At 38.2% G+C, this 18,979-nt stretch overlaps 1 protein-coding gene across 2 annotated transcripts; it reads right to left on the bottom strand.

Annotated features, from left to right (window-relative positions):
• Positions 1–1,535: 1,535 nt before the first annotated feature.
• Positions 1,536–18,007, bottom strand: si:dkey-9k7.3 (circularly permutated Ras protein 1). 2 transcript variants are annotated; one of them, XM_034164875.1, is made up of 18 exons: positions 17,926–18,007; positions 15,527–15,587; positions 11,164–11,283; positions 10,992–11,081; positions 10,788–10,873; positions 10,504–10,701; positions 10,276–10,320; positions 9,779–9,868; positions 8,217–8,368; positions 8,020–8,101; positions 7,593–7,723; positions 7,322–7,406; positions 7,002–7,108; positions 6,804–6,916; positions 6,542–6,653; positions 5,630–5,770; positions 5,282–5,375; positions 1,536–4,633 (listed from the first exon to the last, which is right to left on the bottom strand). In XM_034164875.1, the coding sequence occupies exons 2-18, from the start codon at positions 15,582–15,584 to the stop codon at positions 4,529–4,531; spliced, it is 1,809 nt and encodes a 602-aa protein (XP_034020766.1). In that variant the 5' UTR covers positions 15,585–15,587; positions 17,926–18,007; the 3' UTR covers positions 1,536–4,528. The 2 variants fall into 2 exon arrangements, with proteins under 2 accessions (XP_034020766.1, XP_034020768.1); XM_034164877.1 differs by having other exon boundaries at positions 10,992–11,078.
• Between the last annotated feature and the right edge of the window lie 972 nt (positions 18,008–18,979).

Here is an 18,979-nt window from a genome sequence, read left to right as displayed (position 1 = left end):
ATACATAATTTTTATTGTGATGTAATCAACCAAGTCCCAGAATTTAAAAAGTATGTAAACAGGCAAATGTTTGTTGGCTCACGATGTGGTTTGTTACTGATAATTCTTATCGCTTTCTTTTGCAACAGAAATATTGGATTAGTATTAGTTTGTTTCTCCAAACCTCAATACAATAGTTCATATATGGAACAAAGAATATGAAGTAGTTAATGGATGTTGGCAGAGGACGTCTTGTGTTTTATGCAGAATTGCACTGACTTTGGACATTTAACATAATGTGTGTATATTAATATAACAAGTATTTGTGCTGAATTTGGTGCTTGTATCACCATTTGAAGGATTGTTTGACTTGTCTGTTGCATTCAAACCCTCTCAGGTTGAACTTGTTCTGCTAATCACCTGCACAACTCTTAACACCTGTGCTGCAATCAGGCTCATCAAGAACTCTGCATATATCCTCCCTCAGTGGTTGTGTTGCTGGCTGAGCTACAGGCTGATATATGGACAAAAAGATGGTGAGCTTTTTCTTTTGTGGGTGTTTTGATTCCAGGCTCTAATTTATACTTTGTCTTTTTGAAGGTTATGATGAGCAGGAAGATGCTGTTTGTCCTAATTTGTCCTGTGGTGGCTTTGAATGAAGCTGTTGGCGAGTAGAACTACAGTATATCCACACTAAGCTGTAAATGTCTAAATGTCTCATGATTTCCTTTTGGTATCATTGAGGTCTGTTATTCCATCAGTATGGTGGGTGTTTATAACTAGTGAAGTTGTAATTAGTCCTGAGTTGCTTGGTCAGGTGACTTTTTGTTGTTGTTGTTGTTCTAACCTCTGAAGAACTTGATTTACCTCTATTTTGAATCCTGACTTGCAAATTAGGTCAAACATTTGTGTCCAAATCCTGCCATGCAGGTAGTCATGGTCTATTTCTTGAATATATTCTCAATTTCTTCTGAATGGTGGAGAATGTTTGTACAACGCTTTTTTTTTTTAAACACCAACTTGTCACTTTCAGTGTAATCTGAACTGATAGTCACAGGTTGGCAATCTTAAAGTAGTGATTTATTACTTTACAGTATCTGAAAGTGGAACAGAATCTTAATCAAAATGTGATGGTGTTGAATTTATGGTGAGGTTTAACTTTGAGCTGAAGAACTTCTAGTTACACTTGAAGCTGTTCCAACTGTTCCTGAAGATCTCTTATAAAGGTTCAACTATATCATGAGAAACTGTCAATAACTGACCCTGATTCAATTCTTGTCAGGCTCAGTGTCTAACAAAGAGACCATGTGTCGTGAAAATGTTACAGAAACCCTCAGTGAAGGCAAGTTCTCACTTTAGCTCCAACAAATTCTCATTATTGTGATTAATGGCTTCACAAGTTCAAGTGGCCAAATGTGAGATGAAGTCTTTAATAGCTGATGGTCCTTTAAACCACAGATGTGGCTGAAGGTAACCGATGTCCCTTTGGTTGGACTCACTACAACAGCCGTTGTTTTTGCCTACATCTCTTCTGCCGTGACCTGGAATGAGGCTCAGGTAATTGGGCCGATTTGGAGAAGCTTTAACTTTTTTTTTTTTTTTTTTTTTTGACCTCATTCTAGTCTCACACTTGTTTGTAGACACTTTGTCAGGTCATACGTGCAAACTTGGCGTATGGAGCTAAAGAGTGAAGTTCTCCGTAAGGTGATAAAATGTGCTGCATTGTAGGACAAAAGGGCATGGATTGGAGGTTCTGACGCCAGACTGGTAAGATCTCAGGCAGGAGGTTAACACTGGAGTTACTTTGAGTAAAGGTATTGTCCTTTTCTTAGGAAGGTACATGGCAGTGGGCAGATGGCTCACGCTTTAGCTATGGAGTCTGGTGTGAAAACGAGCCCAATGACCACCACGGTGAGGACTGTTTGCTGGTCAACTGGAAAGGTAAAAGTATGTAGTTTCCAAATCTAACTTCATTACCAGCTCCTGTTTAATACATGCTTGCATTTGCAGGAGATGGGTGCTGGAATGACACTGTGACAGAAGACGTCCATTTGTTTTTCTCAAATGATCACTGGGAAGCTCAATCACTTTGAAATAAAACTCTTGAACATCAGACCCTTTTGCATGATTCTTAAGTAACTTGTGTTGAAATGATGCACTGGTTGTCTACAGTACTTGGAACATCACTGCATGTGAGCCTCTAACCAATGCCACCATGGATCACTTAGAAATGGAAACACTCTGAACCTGGAGGTGATGCAGAACTGATCTCATGACAACATGATGGGAGCCTGTACAGTTAGAATCATAGAGGGGTCAAATGTGTCATCCACAACACCGCTAAGCTACAGAGTTCTGCATGTGATGAACACATGCATGTTCAAAATGACTTTTCAGGTCCACTTAATGAATGCATAGGCACAAGAAAACTGAAACCGCCTGTCAAATGACTGCAGTGGAACTCTACAGGCTTTAACAGGAGCAGCTACGTTACATGTAGTTGAAGTATTTCAATAAATGAAATTCAGCTTTACAACAGAGTGAAGGTTTACTTGGAACAAAAAAAATCTAATGTCATAAGTACTGTTAATGTAACTTCCATATTTGGAGTTTTATTAAAGGACTGCAATTGACTCAAACATTTAATCCTGACAGGTTGACTCTCTGAATGTCTAGTTTTCTCACTATTTCCCACAAAGATGATATGGCCTCATCAAATTGTGCAGCTCTACTTCTGCACTCTAAGAAAAAAAAAATGTTGAATGTAATTGCTAAAGTTAAGGTAACTTTTTCCACATAACTTTATGAATTAAGTGCAAAACGATATTGGGATTTAAGTAATGTTTAATTTCAACTACAATCTTGTTTTGCACTTAATTGTGGAGAAAGTTACCTTAACTTTATCAATTAAATTCAACATTTTATGCCTCAGCGTATTTCATTTCTTAGTGTGGGGTGTAAAATATCAATACAATTGTGCATTGGATTATAAAGGTAACCAATTTTGCACAGTTTGTGTATGTGCACAAGGGGGTTTTGTAATTGTCTGAATTGCTTCAACGTGTACAGAAAATATAAAATGCTTTATATGTATGACGGAGCAGGATGTAGCTGTGATACAATTTTTATGGTGGATGCACCAAACTGCATCTCTTTTTTTTCCGATGGCATACAAAAGGGGCAAATGAATACATTATGCTATATTCTCTAAAAGGGATTCAGGTACAGGGTTTGTTACCAACCTCAAGTGCAGCAAAGTATCACTCACTACATGTCTTCCATCAAATATGTGCATGGAAAGAAGCCTGAATGCCACTGAATATGGGTGGAAAGAAAAGAATGGCAGGAACAGACCTGCCTCCTGGAAATGTATTCACTAACTGTAAAACCAGATGCAGTACTTGTCACGGGCATGGCCTTCAGTGCGCATACTGCAAACTGAACAATCAGAGCTTCAAAAATTTCTGTGACTTTGGAATTATCTTGCTCTGGGTTTTGTCTTATCTGGTACGAAGCATAATTACAACTTCTTTAGGATTCTTACATGTTTGAACACCTCGAATTTGACATTTCTGTATTTGTTCTAAGCATTATGGTAAAATAGGTGTTCTTTTCAACATTGGTGATACTTGATTACAATTACATAACTGGCTGATTATTCAAAAGGGCACCTGACTTCAGTCTCTAGTATCTCTAATACTACAGGTGAATTTGGATAGCATTATTTATGTTTTCAGTGAGTCGAGAGGTCATCACCTTGTCTCAGTGGTGAATTTGGGATCAGTGGTCACCGTTTCAATTATGTCCTGGGTTGGAGCAGAGGTAATCAGGACAATTTTAGGTTTTCTGTTCATGACGTCTTTGTGGGAACTGATTTTGGAGTGATGGAACACATTAAGACTTTAGTGTCTAGTAGAGCCAAAGAACCATCCCTTAATAAATGTCAATGTACTGACAGTGAGCACAGCTAAATCGACTGGTTTTGTGAAGTAATGACTGATGCTTGTATTTTTAGTACTTGCAGATCACAACTGCTGGGATGATTACCTCTGTTATGGAAAATATCCATTTGTCTGCTAAAACCCCCAAATGATTTGTGGGTCTGATCTGAGTTGTGAAGCTTCATGTGTTTACGTTGGGTGGGGGCTCCATATGTCATGACACATCTTTATTTCTTTGCTGTATCTGTAACGCTGCTTTAGGGAGGAAAAGGCTGAGATGAAATGGGCACCTGAAATGGCTACAAAAAGATGGTTTTACTGCAAACTTCATGGTGAAGTGTGAACTTCATAACACAAATTAAAAAGCTTTAAGCATTGAAAAAAAATCTGTTCAATGCTCTGAGATCCAATTAAATATCATTAAATATGACTGTACAACATCCATTAAAGACACTGGGTTGACCAAATGGTTTGGTGCAAAATAAGCTTTGTCCCATTTCAAAGGTTCTTCCACTTCCTGCATCAAAGATTCATTTCTAAAGCTTTTCCATTTTCACAGAGTTTAATTTTCCAAGTCACGTTTCTCTGTATGCAGACGACTGACTGTTCTACATTCTGTACGTCTGTATCTGGCTCTCCGTTTTGACATTCTTGTTTGTGCTTCTGGCTCTCTTCATCTGATAAAGAATTTTAGCTGCTTCATCAGAGAGAACCTGCAGAAAGAATAATTAATTTAGTGAAAATTGCATGAGTTGCCTTTTTTATCTTTTGCATAATTGCTAATACAGTGTTTTTAACTATTTGTTCACTAATCATGCAAAAATATTTGACAATTTGAAATAACAATCGAGGTGAGATGATCTACTTCCCTAAATTTGCAGATTTTATGGCTTTCAGCTCAGTTTATTTACAATTACTACAAATGCATTGTGAGCCTCAATGCAAAGGCATTATTTTCCATAAATATTATCAGGGATTCTAGGGCTTCAAATTGCCTTCATGTTTGCAGGATTACTCAATGGAGGTATGTGTACTTGCAAATTAAATGTGATTGCAATTACATAATTCACTTACTATTCATAGTAAATGACAAAGACAAAGAACATGCATAACCACTTAAATGATATAAATCTGAAAGTATTTCAGAAACACTCAAATATGAGAGTCTGTCAAGTATGAAAGTTCTACAACAAATGTTCAAAATTGCCTACAGATGTACAATTTAATTGAAATAACTGACTAAAACCTTACGCTGAGCTCAGACTGACATTACATTCATTTATACCTTCAGAGAGAAACTATTTAATGACTCAAGTACATTAAACCTGTTTTAGTTTATTGCTTTTTAAAAAAATAATTACCTGTGATTCTGAAGTAATATCATTGCAGATTGTTGTCATAGTTGCCATCCATTTGCCATAGATACTTTCTTCCTTTTGGATTGGTCTCTGTTTACTGTGGAACAGTCAAAGACTTGCCATCAAACCTCCAACCAAGTCCAGGTTGTATGATTGATGTATATCATGTGTATGACTTTTAATCATTGTAATTTATCCAGAGTTGTTTGGTTTGGACATAGTATGGAGCGATGTGGTTACAAAAGTGACTGACAAGATTCCTGGTGAGTATATATATATTTTTTTGTCTGTTTTCTCAGTTTCCTTCGTCTGTTGATTCAAGCCTAATTTATTTGGCTCGTGGAGTCGTACCTGATGTGTTTGAGGAGGTCTTGCTGCATTTTCAGATTTCTTTGCGCCTCCTTTACTTGGCCCGCCATGGTCAAACTGGCACATAGCTGAGCGCAGTGGACACCAAGAACCGCCATGTTGAGACTTCCAGCCCAAATCTGACTTCAATGCCACAGGCAGGTATAAAAAAAAATAAGTTAATAAGCTTGTTCCTTAAATTTCTTGTTTTTGAATGTATATATTTGGTGATACATGCGTAGAAACATCAAGTCACTGAATCGTTTTGTAACTTTTTGCTCAAGGTTGTGCAAATCCACACTTTGGTAACAGACGGTAATCTGACACTTGCAGTGGTCCAAGTTATTCATGTTGTCTTGTAACTTTATACTCACAAGAAGTACAGTTAATAAAAATGAGGCCACAACACTTCCAAATTAAGCTAATGACAGAAAAAGCAACAACCAGAAAACACCTGCATCATCCTTATTTGTGTTGTAGTAGATTTTTCTTTTTTAAATATCTTGAGTTAGTGGCGCCCTCTATTGACCAGCTGTGGCCCTGCTTGTTTGTACTTTGTGTTGTGGCTATTTCCAGCACGTCTATTTTTTTTTATTTTTTTGGGTGGGGGGGGGGGGGGGGGGGGGTGTTTTCTTTGAATTTGCAGCAGTTGGTTTGTTATATTTAAAAGTATCTTCTCAGTTTGTATGACTTTTTCACTTGTCAAATTTATCTTTTTTTAAATTGTGTGGGTTTGTTTAAAGAAAAAGACAAATTATTAAAGACAATTAGCTGTTGGGAGGATTTATAATATACAAGTAGACTTTTTCATAGAATAGTGAACATAAATTTTTACATTGCAGCAGTTTTCAAGTTAATCTGAGCACAAATTAGGATGTCAATTGAGTTGTTTGCACACGGGGCTTCAATGTTTACCTGCAGGTGGTCACCGGTCGCTGCTCGGTGATTATGCGTGAAGCTCTCTGTTGGTCTGTGGTCTTGAAGCTCAGCTGAAGTTGAAATGGTACTTTGAACTTCTGGAGAAAAACTGTCACACATGTTTTTAGAGAACCCTTATTTTCTACTTGCATCCTTTTTAATTACATGTATGTTCTCATACACTTGGCACATTTCTCCATCACTGATTCTGGGATGAAAACTTCATTTTTGTTCTGGGAGAATTAAAACCAGATCTTACCTTCTGTAAACTCTGGTTTGACAGCAAACTGGACGGTGATCTCCAGTCCGTCTGTCACATTCCCGATCTCTTTAACCACTCGGTGACAACTTTCATCCTCAAACGGGAAATAACTACATGGGGAGAAATTAAGAAGAAATTATGCACAGAAAATATGAGTTAATAAGACAAAATTTGAACTTAATATCAGCCACTCACACTCCATCAGGAGCAAACAGCGTTGCTGTGGCACCTGTTGCCAGGGCGTTATCCATGGAACTGGACTGGATTTCTGTTGCAACTGTGCCAATGTTGACGCTGTTCACCTGTTTTGAAGGTATGATTCATACAGCGTTAATTTCACCCACTTTTTCATGTTCATGGATTAAGAGCAGTCTCTCAAAATATCAGATATTTGTGACACAAGATGTTGACTTTGTACCAAAATCTGTAAATCTCAAACGTTCATCCATACCCACAAGTTGATTTAGTCGGAAATGAAATGGTGTGTTTTGGTGTGTTTGTGACGTGTGTCTCACCCTCCCTCCGGTGACGTCTGCCAGCCTGCCGACCTCAGCCAGGCAACAGTTTGTCCCTTCAAAGGTAATTACCGAAACGATCACCCTGAAACGGGCACATCCATAGAATCATAGTCTTAATCCCATTAAAAATAATCTGTATGTCAAAAACATCTGAGTCACCAAGAAACCCAGTTGAACATGATTCCAAATGAGTTTTTTGTTGTTGTTGTTCTCCTTTTGTCATGGGTTCCAATCCCCCCCAGATGCTTCCTGGTGTTTGTGTCCTCACCCGCTCTGCACAGCCTGCACAGCCAGCTGTGTGTAGAAATATGGACAAATGAGTGAAGACGAGGAGGATGACGGCGTCTGCTCCATGTCACCCAGACCCACGTTGGCTCGCCCGTCCGTGCACAAAATCACCTGCGACACAAAATCCAACAAGTCTGTTACACGACAAAATCTGACATCCACTGTTTGATGAGGTGACACACAATCGAATGCAATTAAAATTTTAAAGTGTGAATTAGAAAAGGACGGTTCTTTGTCATTAACGCTTGCAAATCAAACTTTCCGTTAACACCTTTGTTTGTTTTAGTTGCTCAAACATTGGTAGTTTTTTTTTTTTTTATGAAATAGTTGTGACCATGTGATGCCAAACGGATGCTCAGATGATTCATTTTTAATGAATGACTGGCAGGAAATTCATTGAAACTCACCTTTGACCCTGGATACTTTGATGCCATGGCAACTGATGCCAACACAGCAGGTCCAAGAGATGTTGCACCATCATCCTTGAGCCTGAATATCAGCAAACGTGGACAAACAAAATTCTGTATTTTTGTCTCTTTAATATTGACAAAGCGACTTAACAAATTATTAATTGTTACACTTATTTCACGCTGCCTTTACTTACTCTTTGACCCTCTCTGTTAATTGTGGGTAAGTCTCAGCAATGCAGTGTGGGATTCTGTAAGCCACGCCCTGTTCCCATATATGGTCGTAGTCAATTAAGGCCCAATCTCTGAGAGTTACAGGAGTGCTGGTACCGTCACCATATATCACCACCTGTAAAAACACAAATTGCACCAGTTCAAGAACATTATTTTTAGTACCATATTTTCTGGCCTATAAGTCGCCGCATTTATTGCTAGTTTGCGAGATCCTGCAACTTACACTCCAGTGTGACTTATACACTGAAAAATCACACGTTTGTTATTTATAATGAGAATAATAGTGACTATTTATTAACGAAGACTTTTCCATTATTCAACACACTAAACAAAAAAAATTTTAATAATAAAAGGATAAATGGCAATAATAAAAAGTACACAACAATGCACAAAAATTCCAAATTAAAGAGCTGATAATATAGAAAAAGGGTGCAACTTATACGCCACTGCGACTTATATGGGTTTTTCCTCTTATATACAGGTGAACCCTGTTTTGACTTTACACAGTCGATTGGTGGAACCCAAAAATTTTGACTACTGTATGTTTTAGGTCAACCTCATTAACTCGCGGTTCGATTTTGTGGACTCCAATTTGTGAGTGTTAACGAGGTTCACTTGTTCACGAGTTTCTCTCTTCAAGAGGCACTTTTTTTTTTTTTTTTAGAACAGGTGCGACTTGTACTCTGCTGCGACTTATATACAAGTTTTTTTCTTCTGGGCATTTTTTTTTACCGGTTCAACTTACGGTATATTCAATTCAACGTTATTACAGACTGAATGCCCACCAGACATCAAAACAACGGCAATATATATATATATATATATATATATATATACTCCACTGCGACTTATATATGGGATTTTCCTCTTCAAGGGACATTTATTAACAGGTGTGAACTATACTCCTGTGTGACCTACAGTGTTGCCACAGTTACTTTGAAAATGAATCTGATTACTGATTACTCCTTCACAAAAGTAATGTATTACTTTAGTGATTACTCAATTTTAAAAGTACCTAAGTTAGATTACTACTTACTTTATTAGTTACATTCTTCAGCAGCCTCCAACAAGTAACTTTGGCAACATTAGTGACATACACTCCAGAAAAATACGGTACTTGTCAAGCTGAGCCATCACAAAAGATTTGGTATCAAGAAGACGAGAACAAAGCTAATACTAGTAGGGCACTCCGTAGAGCGCATACCTCCACCATCCCACATATCAATATCGAAGGATGTGGATTCACAAAAGGGCAAACTAATACATTATGCTATATTCCAGAGTTTAATCTGGGTCATCACCAAATTTTAATTGATTGATCCTGGACATATTACCCATCATTCCACCAAATTTGGTTCAAATGCATTCAAACCTTTTTGAGTTATCCTGGTAACAGACAGACAGACAAACGCCTGTGAAAACATACCCTCCTCAGTGAAGGTAACTAGAAAATAAAGCAGATGTCAAATATTGAACACCACAGATTTCTCAGTTGTTATTTATCATCTGAATATCCCCATCGTACCTCGTCACTGAACGTCACAAGTGCCACTCTCCTACGAGGGGCGTGCTGCAGCAGAGATGACAGCGCCCTCTGGAGGGCATCCTGGATAGACTGTGAAAACAGCAAGTACTAATTGTTAGTACAACAAAACAAAGCAATTTTTCCTCACTTCACATTTGTTGTTTTGAATTATTTATTTAAAAACTCAAATGATAACGCAATTTAAACATTTCAGAAAAATGTCACCTATCAATTTTTAAAAAGCAATTTTTGCCTATTCAAGGTTTTAAAAGAATCTATTTTTTTTAACAAAAACAAAAAACTTTCAAGTAAGAAAACATCTTAAAGACATAATTTAAAGAAACAAAAAACAAAAAGCTATATAACTTTTAAAATAGGTTAATAACATCTTTCCAGAGGGCTACGACTGTCTGTTAAATATGTTAATAAAACTGTCTAAAAAGACTGTTAGACTTTATAAACCTTTAGAGTAAAAAAAACAAAAAAAAAAAACTTACCTCTAGTCTGGAAACGTATGTTGAAGATCCTTCACTTGAGACGACCTTCAGTAAATGAAAACGTTTCAGAATAAAATGAGACTGACAGTCTGCCACAAATGAAGATTGGAACTCTAAATTACCACTTTAAGATTGTAGATATTTAAGATATAAGACGTTTTATGATTACAGTGATAATCGATAAATTCTACTGGATTGTCCGCTTGTAGAAATGTATGAAACCCAGACCTCTGTTGTGACACTCATGCTTCCAGATGTGTCCACACAAAACACCACCACTGTGTCCTCCAGGTTCTGGTAGTCGTCATCGCTCTGATTGGGCAGGTAAATCTCCTCACTGCGCTCACCTGTACGCTGACCGACATGTGAACGCATCACGGTGTCATCGATAAAATTTTTGCTTCCACAAAACTCGCACCGCCACACCTGAGCAGGACGAGGAGCACAGATTTGACATTTAATTTAATTTACTGTTCAAGTGTAATTTACTGTTAAAGTAGAAATAAACTCACGTTTCTCTCAACAACACTCAGAGATGACAAGGCAGCACTACATTTCCCACAATTCACTGCGTTGTTAAACTTAATGAGGTCTGCAGCTGGTTATAGAAGACAAAGACGATGGAATGCGGGTTAAGACGAGGTTTTTGCTCAGTCGAGAGAAGCTGACGGGTTTTAGGGTCAGTGAAAGTCTTAAAGGACAAAATAATGTTTGACCTTGGCTGATGTCCACCAGTTTTCCAACACTGAGGGACACGACGTTGATGTTGGCTGACAAAAAGCCCTCAACTTCCAGCTTCTCACCTGCTGAATGAAAAGAGTGCATATCGTTAAAAAAAAAGAAAAAAAAAGGTGATGTGTGAAGGTAGGAACAGTGAGCTGGTCTCACATCGGGGTGGGACAGGAGGTGGTACGGAGGAAGGATGGAGCAGGGACTGAAAGGATGGAGGAGCTGAAGTAGGCCGAGGCTTTTTCAGCCGGCGTGGAGGCAGCGGTGGCGGAACTGCACCTGAAGTAAAAAAGTGAAACCAGTGTATCTCTGTCACCCCCTATTGGATGGTTGCAGTACACATCTTGTCACACATCGCGTCCTGCAGCTTGTCATCATTATGAAACTAATCAGCAGACACATAAATCTGTTGTTTTAGCTTCCAGATTAAATGACTTAATCAAGCTAACAAACAGTTAGCAGCTAATGCATTTAACGCGCACAACTTGCTTCATATTTATGACTCGCCAACAAGACAAACACACTTTCAAGCTTGCTACATGCTAGCAAGCCATGCTATCCGGTGCTCCCCCTCCTTCCCAAAAAAGTATGTTTAAAGTTTATTTTATTAAGTAAACATCAAGCTAACAAACAGTTAGCAGCTAACGCATTTAACGCGCACAACTTGCTTCATATTTATGACTCGCCAACAAGACAAACACACTTTCAAGCTTGCTACATGCTAGCAAGCCATGCTATCTGGTGCTCCCCGTCCTTCCAAAAAAAGTATGTTTAAAATTTATTTTATTAAGTAAACCTCAAGTGTACTTTTTAGTTTATCTGAGGCAAGTGTGTGTGTGTGTGTGTGTGTTTGTTCCTCTTCTGTCCAAACGGCACCTCAGAATTGAGCCAAACGTGGCACACGCGTACTCTGACATACAGGGAGTGACATAGGCTACTGAGCACTTTAGTAATAGTAATCATTATTGTTGTTGTGGTTAAGAGGAGCGGCACACTTCTGCCGCATCATCATTGGCAAGTGTGCTAAAAGGTTGGTGTCATACTTTTCTATTCGCCCTATTGACGTATCCCATAATCCCTTGCATGAGAGTCGCTACAGTCAACAACATATAGAGAATCAACACGATGACAGTTGTAAATGAATATTATACTACAAAAATTTTTTTTTTTATGCTTTTCATCACGTTAATAAGAGACTGCTGCATGATACCCTGAAAACTTGCTAAAACAATTATAACAAATAATCCGTGTCTGCTACGTTTAATCTGTATGGAATTTAATAAACGCAAACTGAATTTCAGACATATATATTACTCTGGAACAAAGAGGACAAAGTGTGGTAAAGAACAATAATCAAGATGTTAAAGAGCAAACTTCACTTTCTTCCAGAACGACATGATCAGGAAGCGATCGTAGCTCACAGCAGCTCCCATTGAAAATAATGGAGAGACAGACTGTGATTCTCACGTTTACATAAAACAAACGCAATAACAATGTCTAAAAACCCAGAGAATATATTCACGAGAGTTTTAGGCACAATATAAAAATAGTTTTATGTTGCGATGTTAATAGTGTTGTCTGTGTGCAGCGGTTAAAGTGCAGCGTGATCAGAGTGTCTCAATGCAGTTCTCAATGTTACTGAGATCTCGCAGCGTGGCGACCTCTCTGAGGTTTTGTGGGATTTGAAACGTCAACAGGGCGAATTCTCTTCTTTTTCCTTTGAATGTTTTACTAATTCATTGTTGCTCGTAGTAATAGTTAGTACGTGTCTCTTCGTGTGCTGCGGCAGCTTTAGTTGTGCCCTAACAGTTCTCTGGAATTCGGGGTAGGTGGGAGGTGATAGCTTTGTTGGTGAAAATGAAGCTTTCGTTTCAGTCTCTGAATCAAACTCATCCTGGGACTGGTCTAGTAAAAAGTATATTTGGAAGTACATTTAGAAGGGTAGTAAAGTTTGAGTACTCAACTAGGTTTTTTTTTTGTTGTACAAATTCATCAAAGTTTTAATTTGATGAACTGCAAAAATCACTGCAGAATCTGTGGAGTGGCTGAGTTTCCTTCCCGAGGGAATCCCCTGAATTACATTTATAGAAATTAATTTTCAACGCGAAGAATCGTAAAGCGAATGAGAAATTCACTTTACTTTGTTTCTCGGAATCTAATATTTTTTTTTTTTTTTGACGGTTTTGTTTTTGGTGGACTTCCCCTTGATTTATTTTTCCGTCTCTTTCAGCATATTTTAGAAAGGTGTCTGCTGTCAGACGTCTCTCTCTCTCTCTCATTGTAATATTCTTTCCTGTTTTTTTTTTCAGTGCATAAGATAAGACGAAAATACTGCATGTTTTTTTTTTCCTTCTGTAATGGTTTTTGTGCAGGAGTGACACACACTTTCTTCTCTACACTGTAAAAACCAACAACAACAAAAAAAGTTGAGAACACTTTAATTCAAGGCAGCTGACAGCAGACATTAATGAGCTCATGCAACTTAAAAAATATTACTAAAATGTTACATTTTAAATTGATAAAACTCAAATATCTGTGCCTTGAACTCAGATTGAGGGCACACGTCTACCAACACTTCACACGTACTATGTCTCTGTAGCTATTAGAGATGAATTTTAAAACTACTGAACTGAGTTTCTTTAAACTTTTGGAGTAGATTTGACGAAAGAGGAGAGCCAGGATTTTAAAATTTTTTTAAATAATTTTTTTTATATTTTTTGTAATACTAATACTAATAAGCAAAATATGGCAGAGCTTTTTTAGGGGCGGGTGGGGGGGGGGGGGATCAGGCATATGTAAAATCAAATCAAATTTATTAATTTATATAGCGCCAATTCAAGATTAAATCGTCTCAAGGCGCTTCACACAACATAAAAAAATAAAAAATTTAAAACACAATAAAAACGACCATAAAAGAAAGACAACCATAGAAGAATACAAGAATAAGAACACATCATAACACTAATGATAAAACAGGGAAAACAAATGAGTCTTTAAACGTGATTTAAAAGTCTCCACAGTGTCCGACTGCCGAATGTGTGCCGGCAGATCGTTCCACGGAGCTGGGGCACGATAGGAGAAAACTCTGTGACCGGCAGACATTTTATTCACCCTGGAAGAAGTCCTGCACCCTGAGAACGCAGGGCCCGAGCTGGTACATAGGGGCTTACCAGGTCAGCCAGATAGGGAGGTGCAAGTCCATGAACAATTTTATAAACTAATAACAGTACTTTAAAATCCGATCTTGCAGGAACAGGAAGCCAGTGCAGCGACGCCAAAATGGGCGTAATGTGGTCAAACTTTCTGCTTTGTGTCAAAAGTCTGGCAGCAGCGTTTTGAACCAGTTGAAGACCCCTAATCCCGGACTGCGGTAAACTAGAAAATAGAGCATTACAATAGTCCAATCTAGAAGAGACAAATGCATGAATCAAAGTCTCAGCATCAGCCATAGACAGGATGGGACGAATCTTCGCTATATTTCGCAAATTGAAGAAAGCAATCCTCGTAATGTCTCTAATGTGGAGATCAAAGGACAACGTAGGATCAAAAATTACTCCAAGGTTCCTCACTTTATCCGTATGATGTATAACACACGGACCTAAGCTAAGTGCTAGCTGATCAAATTGATGCCGATACCTCGCTGGACCAAGAACCATAACTTCAGACTTATCAGAATTTAAAAGTAGGAAGTTACTAGACATCCAACTTCTTACTGATGCAAGGCAATCTTCCAAAGATTTTATGTGAGTGAGATTACCAGCAGTTATTGGCATGTACAAGTGAATGTCATCAGCATAGCAATGAAAGGGAATCCCAAAGCGCCGCAGTATATTCCCGAGGGGTGCTACATAAAGGGAAAAAAGCAGGGAGCCTAAAAACTTCATGTCCCTACGATCGGAGGAGGTTCCATTACACAATACACAGTAAGAACGACTGGACAGGTATGATGTCAGCCATGCAAGAGCGGTTCCAGTAATCCCAAAGTGATTCTCCAGCCTACTGAGTAAAATATGATGATCCACAGTATCAAATGCAGCACTAAGATCCAGCAGCACCAAGACTGTAGTGATATGAGTCCATTGCTCGTAAAAGGTCATTCACTACTTTAGTAAGTGCCGTCTCTGTGGAGTGAAATTTTCTAAAAGCAGACTGCAGTGGCTCAAAAAGGTTATTCTCAGTGAGGTAGTCCACGAGATGTCGCGAAACCACTTTTTCCAGGATTTTAGAACAATGCCAGAATATAGAATGCTAATATCTGCATTATCTTTTGAGAAGTTCACAATTTTATTTATTTATTTAGAAAAAAAATGAAAAGCTCTCACACTGTTGAAGAAAGTGTAAATAAATTAAATTAAAAAAAAAAAAAAATCCTGTCCGACCCTGCAGGCAGAGCGAGGCCTCCTTGCCACTTGTAAAACACAAAGTAAATGCAAGAAATAATGAACATAATTAAATCATTATAACTGACTATTAAATGGACTTATTTAAATTCTTATGCAGTATTTTACATCCATGTAGTCACCTGCTGTGCCGCCATCCGGGTTCCAGTTACACACAACATGAGTGCAGGCAAACTCCATCTGCTGCACACAAAAACACACTATTTAAAACAAAACAAGAGTCTGAAACCTCAAAGGAAAAACTAATGCAAGATGCACAGAAAAAAAAGCAGATCAACAATAGTATTGCTGTAAAATTGTGCCACATGTGGGCTTGGAGGAGGTTATTTGTCTGGTTAGCAGGTGTTTGGGTGAAACTATGACGGCAGACATTTCCTGTTTAAACGACCGTGAGGGCCAAAGAGAAAAACATGACAACTGGTGGTAAGAGCAGACAAACACCTGGTTAATATCAAGAATGATCTCATAACTGACTGACTGACACAATTGATCAAAGCATCAATTTATGTTTACAGATATTTTCCATTATGATGATGAGTCTGCCGACAGCGAGGGCGTCCAAAGTCCATTGAGGTGGTCTTCAGACTATTGTATCAGGTACTTGAAGAAGGAACCTTTCCCCGCCAGAAAACCTCTCACCATCTGAGACACAATGTGTCATTTGCTGGTGGCACCCGTCTCGTTAAAGAGGATGACAGGTGACCCTCTGATTTGTTTCATGCCCAAAACACGCCCATGATTCACTTACTAAATACAACCACTTTGTGCCTCACACCCGAACCTTTGTAAAGACTGGACGCGTACCTCTTGTCACCTATAGGTTTTTGTAAAAAGCAGGTTTAAAACTCAAATGAGGCGGGTCCAAATGCTGCCACCTTGGCAGCGCCTGACTCCCCCTATCTCCCGATCAATCCATAAATGGGTAAAGAGGTAGAGTGTGGACGACTCCACTGAGACCCGGTCTTGATGAAAGAAGCTCAAGCAAGCTAAATTATCTCAACATTACCAAGCTAGCGGAGGCTAACAGGCTAAGTCACCTGAAAACAGCAAAGGAAACAGTTTTTCCGCGTGTACAGGTCACATAGCATACAGAAGGCCTTAACGTAACATTTGAAATACGTGACACGGTACATGTGAGCAGAGTAAGAGATGGACAGCTGGTTAAACAATATCAAAGATGACGAAGTTGTAATGGATTTTGTTTTTAAATGACGAAATAGCACTATGTAGCAGGACTTACATTTCTGTCACTGTCTCACAAGATCCTTGCGAGAATAACCGCTAGCGTGAGAACACAGAATCCAGCAGTCACATTTAATTTAGACACTGTCATTTCACTATTCTGCTTTGTTGACATTGTGGAAATATTGCTAATCTCTTATGTAACTCTGTAATGGAAACCCAGGTACTGCTAGCTACCACTGCTAATGGGGCGCTGGACACGGCATGCTAGATGCCACCCAAAAGTGACCATGTCCCTAATTATTCATAACTTAATAACATAATATATTCATATTGTTAATTTGCTTTTCTGTTTTTTTCTTTTAAATGAATGAAATACAATATTAAATGAAAAACGAATGAAATGAAATATTGTAAGCTCCTGTGATGTTTGTGTGTTTTTACTGTAAATTGTTTGTTAATTTTTGCAGTCTGTCAGGGACTACAGATGGAAATTAATCAATGGCTATAATCTGACATATTTACACTTTATGTGTTCATCAATATATGTTGTCCCTTTTAAATAAATAAATGAAAGAAACTTTATGGATTAAAATAGATTAAACAGATGTTTTATGTATATATATGTATATATTAAACAATCACCCTCATGAATGCATAACTAGTTTTTTGTAGTAGGTTGTAAACTAAACCAGACTAACTCTTTATTTCTACTGTAACATTGGGCATTTTAACATGAGGGCCTATGAGTGTTGACTTTATTTTGAAGCCTCAAGTGGACATTTGAAGAACTGCAGGATTTGGCACTTCTGCACTGGCATCATTTTTCAGCCCTGGAGGTTGACGCTCGCTTGCACACATTGCTCTTGCACCATGATCTTGATTTTGCACCACATAAATAGCAAAAGGAGGTTTTGACATTTTAATGTTTCGTAATGTATGATTTCCAACTGAAACTGTGTTGGTTTGCATCGAATTTGTTTTCTTTTTAATATAAATACATCCCATTCACAGTGAACAATGTCTCAGGCACAGCTTGTACATTTTTCAACAAAATTATAAATGAACTCCAGTTGCCATCCAGTCAATGCTCAGTTGGTAATTGATTAATTCTGAAGGAATTTGCTTGCAAAATAAAATATTAAACTTATCACTGATGCAGAAAACAAGCTGAACCAACAACATACCCTTCAGAAATTTTTTTTTTTCTAATGTGACAGTCTAATAAAGTGAAAGTACAAGTGACTTTCCTCAAAAAGTATCAGCAACTGATTTTTTTGATGCTTTATCACCAGACACACACACACACACACACTATAATGTAATAATCTTGTATTACCTTTTCCCTTTTCCGTGGTCAGCGTGTATAGACGTTATGAGAGCAGATTTCTTGCAGCAACTTTCTGCAAAGAACGTGGGTGTGTTCAAAGTCTGAGAAGGTACGTGTGTGTGTGTGTGCCAGGAAGTTGGTGTTCTTGCTGCTCTTTGATACAAATGACAGAAGACTGAGTGAACAACAGAGGTTCATGTGCATGTTTGAATCAAAGCTTATGAAATTAAAAAAAATTTTTCCTTTGATTTCTTTGAAATGAGCCAACATCCCCTACCCACTCACTGACCTCTGACCTCTGTGGATCACATGCACACGCAGGAACCATTGCGGTAAAGTTTCACCTGAAAGGATTAAAAACATTATTTCTGATCTTAAAGGAAACACGGTGGAATGACTGACGCTCAGCAAATGTTAAAGTGACCTGATTTTGAGGGAAAACTTGTTTAAAATCTCTCTGCAGGCGGTTCAGAATACTGCTGCTGGAGTCTTGTCTGAAACCAGGAGATTTGATCACATGTGTTCTGGCTTCCTGTTCCTCTGAAAACAGACGTGAACCTTTTGCTACTGAGGTATCAGGCTCCAACTTGTTGAACCTTATGTGCCTTCTCATGCTCTGCAATCGCAGACTGCAAGCTGTGTCCCCCGGGGTTAAGAAGAGGTCGGCAGGTTTTAGAGCCTGTCGTGGTCCGGCACTATTTACTTCAGTTGAAATTTTCAAGGCAAATCTTAAAATGTATTTTCTTCTGTTTACCATTAGATCTATTCTTTCTTTAATTTTATTTTTTTTATTTATTTATTTAAGACAGGAAGCACATCAGGCACACCAACTCCACAAACTCTTCCCAGGTGTCTCTCAAAGTCCAAGGACGCAGAGACATGATCGTCACCGCTAAGCTAGGGGAACGTCTCAACAAGTTCAATATTTCAATTGTATATCGATCCACTTCTGAATCCACAGCCGACTTTTGTTTGACTCTGTAAATTTGTCAACTCTGTGCAAAGTAACAGCTTGAAACATTCAAATTTAATTGGAAGTTCATGAGGGAAATTCATGACCAAC

The sequence above is a fragment of the Thalassophryne amazonica genome, chromosome 23 (genome assembly GCF_902500255.1).
Source record: "Thalassophryne amazonica chromosome 23, fThaAma1.1, whole genome shotgun sequence".
Taxonomy (NCBI): domain Eukaryota; kingdom Metazoa; phylum Chordata; class Actinopteri; order Batrachoidiformes; family Batrachoididae; genus Thalassophryne; species Thalassophryne amazonica.
The sequence above is the reverse complement of the archived record's forward strand: the minus strand, read 5'-3'. Positions and strand labels throughout refer to the sequence as shown.

Coding starts and splice junctions, on each gene's coding strand:
- si:dkey-9k7.3 (XM_034164875.1), bottom strand. CDS start 15,584: ATGGAGTTTGCCTGCACTCATGTTGTGTGTAACTGGAACCCGGATGGC. Junction 11,082..11,163: donor ACCTCCTGTCCCACCCCGAT/GTGAGACCAGCT, acceptor CTTTTCATTCAG/CAGGTGAGAAGCTGGAAGTT. Junction 7,407..7,592: donor GTGCAGGCTGTGCAGAGCGG/GTGAGGACACAA, acceptor TGCCCGTTTCAG/GGTGATCGTTTCGGTAATTA.